At 37.3% G+C, this 11,116-nt stretch overlaps 1 protein-coding gene across 1 annotated transcript; it reads left to right on the forward strand.

The window, feature by feature from the left end:
• Window positions 1–596: 596 nt before the first annotated feature.
• Window positions 597–10,501, forward strand: LOC139936019 (sodium- and chloride-dependent glycine transporter 1-like). The gene is made up of 13 exons (XM_071930717.1): window positions 597–1,211; window positions 1,709–1,840; window positions 2,770–3,085; window positions 3,568–3,700; window positions 4,197–4,331; window positions 4,541–4,644; window positions 5,150–5,274; window positions 5,797–5,909; window positions 6,372–6,512; window positions 7,053–7,152; window positions 7,601–7,701; window positions 8,378–8,545; window positions 8,731–10,501. The coding sequence occupies exons 1-13, from the start codon at window positions 947–949 to the stop codon at window positions 8,926–8,928; spliced, it is 2,031 nt and encodes a 676-aa protein (XP_071786818.1). The 5' UTR covers window positions 597–946; the 3' UTR covers window positions 8,929–10,501.
• Window positions 10,502–11,116: the final 615 nt, after the last annotated feature.

Below are 11,116 nucleotides of genomic sequence, written 5' to 3' on the forward strand. Positions count from 1 at the left end.
ACAGTTTACCCGATCCATCCCGATCTTTTCAATAACATTTTACCTGGCCCTCTTGGCCAATTCAAAGTTTGAAGCAAACAAGATTGAATGTGCGTGGTTGCCTGCCTTACAAGTCAGTTTAAAAATCTATCTGAACTATAAGGTAACCGTTAGTGACCCCTTATTTACATTATTCTTGCAATGTGGGTATATGACATTGTTTGGCCCTAGATGCCCAGATAATCAGCAAATAAAGGGTGATAACAGTAGATTCAGTAAATAGAGGACCAAAAAACCCAAATTCTTGTTTTGCAAAATACACTTTTGAAGACAACCTCCTCCCAATATATATCAAATTGTTGACATCATGGTTTCATTTTATACTGTAACTAATAGTGGATAATATTTGTTTTCATATGACTTTCAGGTCTTGCTTGCCCTTCGCAAAATACACCAATGTTGTGTTGACTTTCCCATTAATCTCATCCAAAACTGATTAATTATTTGGCTTGACTTCAACAATCAAATTGTTTGTGTTAACAAGACTTTGAGTTACTTTAAGTTTAGGAATAATACACTTATAGGCACAATCTAGTAATATCAGTGGGTCAGATTATAACTATCAAGTAGGGAAGAGGAGGGATAAAGTTCACCTTTTACCTCAAATCCTTTATTCTTGATGAATGAAAGATTAGTTCTGGTTCCATAACGGCTACAAAAAATGATGATTGCACCGTTAGTCCTTGAAAAGTAACCAAGAATGAAGTTACATGTAAGGGTTCAACTTTACTGCTGAGTTAGTACTCAATCAAAGCGGGACAACTTCTTTGAATCAACTGGAAGCGAAAGAGAATACTTTGGTGTAAACACTGTTGTTAACTGCTCACTGTGGGCAAACTCTTTAGATTAACTTTTAGGTCTAGAATACCACAGACTCCTACCCTACCAGCAGGCCTTGTGCTTCAAGATGTACACTTCATTGCCACGAATTCAGGAAGATGGCGCAAACGTTCACCATGACTCTAACCTGAACAGTGTCACAGAGACGACCCCTGCCATTGCTCAAAACGACAAGGACTTAAGGAGGCACGATGCTGGCTCAGCCGATGATGCGATTCCGGAGAGAGAAACATGGGGAGGACGCTTTGAGTTTATCCTGTCTGTTATGGGTTATTCCATTGGGCTTGGTAATGTTTGGAGATTTCCTTATTTATGCTACGAAAATGGTGGAGGTGAGATATACAAAAGAAAAATCCTAATGCTGTTATTTTGTCCATTTTGTTAAAAAAACAATTTCTTCAACTGACTGTAAAACAAACATTTTAACCTTGGGAAGTTCTTTATCACACACAGCTAGGCTTCAGGTTGTGATGTCTTACGTCACCTTCCACCTATGGAACCCTGGTTCGAAACCCAACGGGCCACTATGTGGATTGGGTTTTTAGTCCCTACTTGACCAAGTGGGTTTTCTCTGGTATAATTCTCTGGTATAATTCTCTGGGGTTTTCCGCCCACATCTAAAACTTAAATTTCTTTGGCTCTAATTGAAGCATTGATAGTATTTATCCAGGGTCAGATCAATGACCCAAATTGATGGGTGAAAGGGAATGTAAGAAACCTGAATCGGTAACTCATCTGTTGTGATTTTCTGTCCAACTAAACAGTTGACAGTGATCCAGGCATTTTTACAATCACTTAATGTTATTATTTTCATTGTTCTACATACAAGGTGCATTTCTGATTCCATATTTCATCATGATCGGACTGGTGGCATTACCAATCATATTCCTGGAGCTATGTCTTGGTCAGTTTTCCAGTCTTGGATGCATCAGTGTTTGGAAATACAGCAAACTATTCAAAGGTATGTCAGTCTAGTAGAACTAGAAATCATTACTTGCTCATTTTCTTGAATTGTCTTTAACAGATTAGTGAAAAGTTAACAGTGAACTAACCAAGGAGGTAGGGGTGGGGAGGGGGGCAGTTCCCCTTACTCAGGGCCCTTGCCCCCTTTACTCTTGCTCCAAAAATTCAATTGAACCCCCCCCCCCTAAAAACCCCTGCACAAATGAATGAAGTTTGATACATTAAATGACATTAAATGACCCCTCTCAACATTAATGCGGGGGAGTCGTGGCCGAGTGGATAAGAGCACCGAACTCAAGCTCTGATGCTTCTGTTCAGCAGTGTGGGTTCGAATCCTGGTCGTGACACTTGTGTCCCTGAGCAAGACACTTGACTATAATTGCTTCTCTCCACCCAGGGGTAAATGAGTACCTGTTTGGGCAGAGATGGTTCTTGTGATTGATTAAGCCGAGTAGCGCATATATTGCGCACAGGCTGTATACTCCCCAGGAAGCTGAGATGGTTTAAGGAATGATTTAAGGCCCAGTGACCAGGAGTAATAATGTCGGAATCGCTTTGAGACACCCCTCGGGTGTGAAAAGCGCTATATAAAAACGGTCTATTATTATTATGTTTTTCCCCACATGCCATGCCCCACTTCTGCCAAATGAAAATGTCTTATAGCTTGCTGGTTCATTCATACAATTTAAACTTAAATTTATTTCCATCTTTCATGAAAACAGTACAAAGAAATGTTCAAGAGTATTCAAGAGTTGGATTTTCTCAAGAAAGAGCAATAAGACACAAATACTTGAAATTTTCCATAAACTTACAAATTTATTTTCCCCCTCCATCTATCTGACCAAAACCTACCCCTTGGTCCATTTCCAGTTTCTGCCATTTTATTTGATCTTTTATTGTTCAAATATACTTGTGGTTTTTATGCAGGAGCTGGATTTGCCATGGCTTTTTTGTCGGCAGGCTTTTGTCTTTACTACAACCTGGTTCTTGCATATTGCATTTATTACATGGTGATATCCTTCTTCAATCCTCAACCCTGGGTTGGTTGTGACCATGAGTGGAACACAGACAACTGCTATGATGGGAAGTCTTTTGGACATTTAGACTTTAATGACACTGCAAATAGCTCTTTATACTCAACGACTGAAACATTTACTTCGACATTACTATCTACTGTGGCAAACTTCACAACAGCTGGGAATTATACAGGAAAGCATGTACGAGCCACAGAAGAATATTGGAAGTAAAACATTATTTTTTATTTGTTTAATTACTTGTGCAATTAAGACGCTATAAGTTATCACACCAGCGCGTGTGGAATACTGAAAAATATAGCGCGTCTGCGTCCCATATCCAACAAGGCCGAAGGCCGAGTTATATATGGGACACATATGTGCTAATTATTTTCTGTATTTCCACGAGCGCTGGTGTGATAATGTATTTATCTTCAAGCATACTTGGCGCGTGACGTAGAACACACAAGACGCATGGTAGTGATATTAGCAGTGAAATATAGGTTTTTATTACCACTCCATTCTGCGAATCTGATTGGAGGATTAGCGCATACTTGAAGATAAAAAATTATGCATCTTGTAATCATATTCTTCACTTCATTGAATGTTTACCATTTTAAGGTACTATTAGGAAACCATCAAATATTCAAACCAAAATATACTGCTTCTGTATGTACTGGTAATCCAAACTTTATCAATTGACATTCTACAGGCTCCATGTCTTAGACATATCTGATGGTTTGCATTCTCTTGGATCTATTCGTTGGCAACTCTTCTTGGCCTTTACAGCTGCTTGGGTTATTGTCTACGTATGTGTCTCTAGAGGAGTCAAATCATCTGGTAAAGTAAGTAACGCACCAATGTTAACAGAACAAAGAAAGTTCCAGTAAGGCTTCCATGATTCATGAGGTGTCGAGACCAAGCGGATAAGAGCAACAAACTCAAGCTCTGGTGTTTCTGTTCAGCAGAGTGTGGGTTCTAGTCCTGGTCGAGACACTTGACTATAATTGCTTCTCTCCACACAGGGGTTATAGGGTACCTGTGAGGGCAGAGATGGCCCAGTGAATTTATTAGCTCAGTGAGGGGTTATTATGTTGAAGCACTTTGAGAAGCGCTTTGAATGTGAAAAGCATGGTATAAAGATAGATTATTATTATAATTATGGTGACAACCCTGTCAGAATGACATCAATGATAAGGTATTGACACAACAGCTTAGGTTTCGCATGCTCACCAACCTCCCGCGGACACATCTGAAAGGCTGTGTTTTGGGATCAAGAGATACTTTGATGATGTTTGACATCAATGTGATCTGAAATATTTCTGTGATTTCTCCATACAGGCAGTCTACTTTACAGCCACCTTTCCTTATGTTTTGCTCATCGTTCTCTTAATTCGCGGAGTGACGCTGGAAGGGTCTCTTCAAGGAATTTTGTTCTTCATCAGACCGGACTTTAAATCTCTTGGTAGAGCAAAGGTAGGAACAAATCAACAACAAGTAGCAGAGTTATGAGAGCATCTTAAGGACTTTAAAGTTGTAAAGCCTAATTGAGGAGACTGCTAACATTATGGCTATAGATAGCTCAGTTGGTTCAGTGCCAGTACGTTAATCCAGAGGTCCTTGGTTCAAGTCCCAACCCATTCACTTTTTTTTTGTCCAAACACCATCTCTATTATTTCTCTCAGGTATGGCAGGCAGCAGCCAATCAGGTGTTTCTCTCCTTCAGCCCAGGATGGGGAGGTATGCACACACTAGCCAGCTATAATAAATTCAACAATAACTGTTACAGGTAAGTGCATCCAAAGAAAAACATCAAATAATGATCTTGCATCATAAGTCATCATTCAATCAATCATAAAAAATTTGGAAAGGGCCAAAATCAAAAGTTTGCTCTAAAGCACTAATGTAGAAGATGGTATGCCTCCTGAAACAGGTGCGCTTTCAGGATTGTCTTGAATGTATGCGGTGAGGTCTCTAATGTCTTCTAAAGGTCGAGTGTTCCTGATTCTGATTCTGTATATAGAAAATGATCAATTGTCTATGCTTAACAAATTGTGGCGAACAGGAGAATGATGATCAATTTTGTGTCTGTTCGTGTCTGTTCAAAACTTACTTAAAGTATGTACAAGCGCACTGAAACAAAAAGAAAAGTAAAAGTTCACCCTTCTGATCCCTACATTTGTGATGTATTTGCTCAAAATGTTTTAGCGTTGTCCATGGTTCCAGGGAAAAACACAAGAAGTTTTGCTTCATTAATTTTGTATTCAATAATTCTTTCTTTATGTATGCTTCAGGGATGCCTTTATGTTCTGCATGTCATGTGCCTTTACCAGTATATTCTCTGGTTTTGTCATGTTCTCAATTGTTGGTTTCATGGCACATGATTCTAACACATCTGTTGAAAAGGTAGTTGATGCTGGTAAGTATTATCCTGATGAACTGGTGTGCATTGTAGATAACGGAAACACTGGGAAATGAAAATTCTGCAAGCTTAAAAGGTACTGAACACTTTTGGTAATAATTGTAAAATCTCAATTGGTGTATAACATAAGAATACCAAATTAAATCTTTCAGAATGAGATGTCTGTCTGTTTTTCAATGCGTTTCTCTGAAAATGTAGCTTGGAAAGGAGGAAATGTAGATTGTCTCTTTAAGCTTCTGTTTTAACTGGAACTTTTGTGAATTATTTGTATAAACAACACGCCAATATTATCTCTAACATTGGGGAAGGGGGGGGGGGGGGGTAATTCCCCCAAAGAAATAACACTGTAGGGGTTGATTTGAGTTATTCCTAACTTGGACCTAGTCCTAGGAGATATTAAAAACTTAAGGCTAGTCTTCAGTTAGGACAAGTTACTCTTCCTAACTTGAGATAAGACTAGTTTTAACTCTTTGTGAAATTCATCCCAGCAGTGCCATTACTGTTTTTTATGATTTGAAGGTTACGGTTTGGCGTTTGTGGTGTTTCCTGAGGCAGTGAGTCGCATGTGGCTCCCCCAGTTGTGGTCTTTCCTATTTTTCTTCATGCTCATTATCCTTGGACTTGACAGCCAGGTAACTATAAAAGAATAGACCTCAACTTTATCCAGTAAATCCATCTCTCTTAAATTCATGAGTAAATGGCCATGGACGAATTATTAAAAATAAACGATAGGGTGTAATGCTCGAGTGGTTTAGAGCATCAAAGTCAAGTTCTGCTGGTAAAGTCATCGAAGTGTGGGTTCAAATCGCAGTCATGACATTTGTGTCTTTAAGCAAAATGCCTAACTATAATGCTTCTCTTCACCCAGGAATATACATGGATACTTGCGAGGGTAGAAGTTCATATTGTGTATGAAAAAAACCTTTGGAGCACCACAGCAGCCCGTGGCTGTATACTCCCAAGGAAGCTGAGAAAGATTACAAATGTTATTAACCCAATAACCCTAAGTTTGAATTTTCCTTTTGAAAGCTTTAAAAATATGTCTTAACAGAATCAATAACTCAATGTTGATAACAAGTATGCTCCCTTTTCAGTTTGTTTGCTTGGAGACTTTGATCACGGCACTAACAGATGAGTTAGCAGCAATATGGCCCAAAACAAGACGTTGGAAATGGTTGATAACCCTTGGAACATGCTGTACAATGTTTGTCGTTGGTTTACCTCTTGTTACTCAAGTAAGCTTGGCCTGTTGAAGTTATTTTAGTAACCACTGACTCGCGTTCATTTCTGTTCATCTGAAGACCTCACAATTTGTAATGACAATGCTATTGAGCAAAGGGTTTGGCTTTGGCTGAGCTGTGTTTAACTTGTGTGCAGATTCTTTGTTAAGAAGAATACAGACAGAATGCCATCACAACTGCTCATATTAAACAAAAATGCTTTGATTGATTGATAAGGTCTAGACCTATGTTATTTATATCCCTTAAACTAGTTCAGGGGTCAGAGTCATTGCTGACTAAAAAAAATCCAAATTTAAGGAGGTATGTTGAAAAGATGGGTTTACCAAAATTGTGTTAACCCAATGGGTTGAGGAACAGTTTCCCCAGCACTAGAGAAGTACGTCAAGAGACAATATTTCCTTGTATGTTTAAAAATGACTGATTTTCTTCACCAGGATGACTTTAAAATATTGAATTCAGTTAAAAGTTTGACATTTCTCAACCCCTTGCAAATTTGATAATAGCTTATTCTTGTAAATATTTGTTTCTGCATAGGGTGGCATTTACGTAATGACTCTTCTGGATTGGTATCTGTCTGGCTTTTCCCCGATGGTGACAACAATTACAGAGACTTTGGTTGTGTCCCACATTTATGGTGAGTATTAAAAGAAGTGTACTTTTGTTATCTTCAATTCACCAATTCATGACTTGTTCTCCCCCTTTGATATTGTCCTTTTATGTTTCCATCTTCTTGTGTTCAATTCAGCTCTCTCCCCTGGCCCCCTTGTTTCCCTCTTTATTGTTTACCCCTTGTTTGTTCTGTGTGCTTTCTGACTCTCTCCATCAATGTATTTCTACTTGACTGATTGTGTTACACTTATTTACCTGTTCACTTGTTTTTTATTTTTTATTTAGACTTTGAGAAAGACTCCGATAGGGCTGAAATGTCAGGCCATTAAATATTTTAAAAATCTATTTATACCATTATGTCCTTTTGGTTGGTAAGTAGTTTGCAACAGTTAATTATATTTTCTCAACTTCAAAAAGAGTCAAACAGTTGTTATGAATATTATAAGTTGACATACTCTATACTTTGCTTACAGGAGTCAATCGTATTTCCAGAGATATCCACTCAATGCTAAACTTCACTCCCTCCCTCTATTGGAGACTCTGTTGGATGCTCTTTAGCCCACTCGTGTTGCTGGTAAATAATGTTTAAATATTCATAAAAAAACTCATTTCCACATTGTGTACATTTTTCATTTAGATTAATTTCTGCACAGTAAGTATCACTTGCCATCCACAAGCGAATAACAAACAAGTAATATATGTGCTATAAGAGGGATTGAGCTCTTAGGACGATATCACACTCTTATAAGACTAATCGTGAAACACAATCACTGAGTACAAAAGGAATTTGCAACACACCCTCTCCAGGACAGCAGCAATGCTTGTAGGAGAGTACAACTCAAGATGCAAGATGAGTTTACAGGCACGATGCTTAAGTTCCAAACTATTTGATATGTTACTCGTACAGAAATCCCTCCTGGCATTCTGCTATTTCTTTTGTCATTAGCTTAGTACAAAGATCCTTGGTAAAGGTCCTGGACACTGGAAGTTCAATAACTTATATCTAAATATTAATTTGGTGTTAACCCATATTTGCACTGTAGCACTGTATACTCAGTACTTACCCGAGTTCTGTGAAAAAAAAAACCCACTAGGCATATTACTCGGGTGGGATTCGAACCCACTGGCCATTCACAGACAAATGAATAAATAAAAATTGATTGGTGAATGACTATTTTTCAAAATTTGCCTTTTCAAGAGAATAATGTCACAGTCCTATAAATGCATGTGATTTTTCTTTCTTTCTACAGTTTATCATCGTGTTTGCCTTTTTTGATTACCATTCCCCTGTTGTTGGGGATTATACTTTTCCATCTTGGGCCGACGGAGTAGGATGGTGTCTTGTTAGCTTTTCCATCTTTTTCATATTCACATACGGGATATACCACCTGCTTGGTGAAAAGGGAACACTCATTGAAGTAAGTAATCAATTGTGGTATTCATTAATATTTCCAATTTCCTTTATGGAGAGAAAATACTGTCAACTGAAAAAAAAGTTTGTATAAATCTTAGGAGCCTTTATGAAAACTTAATTTTAACTTCTGCAATACACGATGCATATTACATTATAAATCATTCTCAATGTTTTCCCTCTTTTTTGCAGCGTTTAAAAATGGCTATCCAACCGCATGCGCAGTGGGGTCCAGCACTCAATGTCAACAGATTACAGGCTGGTTATGCACCGATGCCAGGCCATGAGCAAGCTGGTTCCGGCAATGAATCCAATATGATTTCAGCTCCAGGAGCTGGGACAGAAGATTATGATTTTCACCATCCTAAGGAATTTGAAACGGGGGTGTAATTCCGACAGACACAAAAAACTGTTTTATTTTAAGGCCCCACTCTTGACTAAACTATTCTAAAATACAATCATTCTTTGAATTGAAGTTGAGTTAACAAAACAAGAAAACATCTACAGAACAATGATGTTATTCTTATGTTTGTCAGTCCATTCAATTTGATTAGTTTTTATTTTGTTTTACAAGAAAAATAAGATGGAACAATTTATATCATTCTGATCATAATGAAACAGTATAACTTATCAGGAATTAATAGATGTTAAATTTGCATCGGGGATAAAGAATATTAATTTTGGTTTTTACCCATACACCGATGTGTGTTAGCACTGTATACTCAGTACTTTCCCGAGTCCTGTGAAAAAAATATCACAGGCATGTTACTCGGGTGGGATTCGAACCCACGACCCTTGCAATTCTAGAGCAGGAATTGTAAGTGTAAAACTTGGTAGTGTTAAAACTGAAACTTGAGTGTTTTTGAAAGTAGTGAATTGTTTTCTTGTGTTAGTTATTTCTGAATAATTATATCAATACCAGTAGTTTTGTCATGATTAATAAATAGACTAGTTATGCTATTAATTTATTCGGACTAGAGTAGAGTATAGTAACTTAAGGGTGGCAGGTGTAGATATAGCTAGTGCTTATAAATGTTTGAGTATGTTTTGAATTAATCAGTATTAACCTTCAACTGTTTAAATTCCTCCTGAATTATTAAGCTATCACCCCTTAGTTAAACTTTTAGAAAACAATTGTATTTACAAGCCTAACCTAATTGATTGATCTTAATTTTCTGAGTTGTGCCTGCTTCATTCGTGTATATTACTTGCTGTGAACTTGGTTTATGGGAAGGTAAATGTTTGGTAATCACTCTTAAAGGCAGTGGACACTTTTGGTAATTACTCAAAATAATTATTATCATAAAACAAGGATTGATTAAAAGTAATGGGAGAGGTTGATAGTATAAACCATTGTGCATGTTGTGAGAAACAATTCCCTCTGAAGTAACGTAGTTTTCAAGAGAGGACTAACTTTCCCTGAATTTGATTTCGAGACCTCAGATTCAGAGTTTGAGGTCTCGAAATCAAGCATCTGAAAGCACACAACTTTGTGTGACAAGGGTGTTTTTTTCTTTCATTAATATCTTGCAACTTCGACGACCGATTGAGCTCAAACTTTCAGAGGTTTGTTATTTTATCCATATGTTGAGATACACCAACTGTGAAGACTGGTCTTTGACAATTACCAATAGTGTCCAGTGTGTTTAAAATTATTGAAGTTATTATGCCCCAAAATTTGAATCTGAGAAGCATAACTGTCAGAAACTTTTCTCAGATTGTGTTTTCCACTGAGGGATTCTTCTTCCTGTGAGGAGACAACCTTTCCCCGACAACCTTTGAAATTTAATTTTCATAGGTTAGTTTTTTTGGGGTATACATTTCTATTAAAACAAAAGAACAGCTGAAAATAACTGAGGAAAATGTTACCTTTAATGTGTTTTTTTTTTTATCTTTAACTTTCTTTCGCACTGTATTTTAAAACTGTTTTTTAACCGCTGCATTTTGTCTTGGTTTATTTTTTCCTGAGTTTTACTGGGTTTTTGTTTGTCAAGATGATTTGTAAGGTATTTTACTTATGTAATAACTATTATGTTCATTGACGATAAATATTAAAATTGGTAATTTAAGAAGGTATTTGTGTCACTGATTCATCAATTAAGGTAAACAATAAAGAAATTTATATCCAAACCTACAAATTTGAGTCACTGTGCTATCAGTATTATTAGACTGTCACACTTACATTTCGTCGCGCCAGTTCCCCCTAGTACCTATATATTAACGATATAGGACTAAACTTCTATTAAGCAGTCTAGGGACTAGTAGTAACTAGTAGTAGGCCCCTACACTACGTACTAGAGTAGTAGTAGTACCAGCACGTAGCACTACTTTACTGTAGAACCTTATTACTTAGTTAGGAGTCATAGCATAGTTAGTGCAATCTAATATAATGGCATATTGTATTGGGCAAGCATTCTACTTACTACAGCCACAGAGCAAGGAACAGCCATGACACACGTCATTCCATTGGTAATGTAATGACAATTTTGTTCTTCTTTTTTCTTCTTTTGGTTATAGTTGACGTTTTTGCCTGTGTCTTTTTGGGATATTGGAGTGGTCAAATTGGATAACTTTCCGT

Source organism: Asterias amurensis, chromosome 4 (assembly GCF_032118995.1).
Source record: "Asterias amurensis chromosome 4, ASM3211899v1".
Classification (NCBI taxonomy): Eukaryota; Metazoa; Echinodermata; class Asteroidea; order Forcipulatida; family Asteriidae; genus Asterias; species Asterias amurensis.

Excerpts from the sequence above, each read along its gene's own strand:
- LOC139936019 (XM_071930717.1), top strand. The coding sequence starts at position 947 with ATGTACACTTCATTGCCACGAATTCAGGAAGATGGCGCAAACGTTCAC. Across the intron at positions 3,086-3,567 it reads GCCACAGAAGAATATTGGAA|GCTCCATGTCTTAGACATAT; the intron begins GTAAAACATTAT and ends GACATTCTACAG. Across the intron at positions 7,153-7,600 it reads GGTTGTGTCCCACATTTATG|GAGTCAATCGTATTTCCAGA; the intron begins GTGAGTATTAAA and ends CTTTGCTTACAG.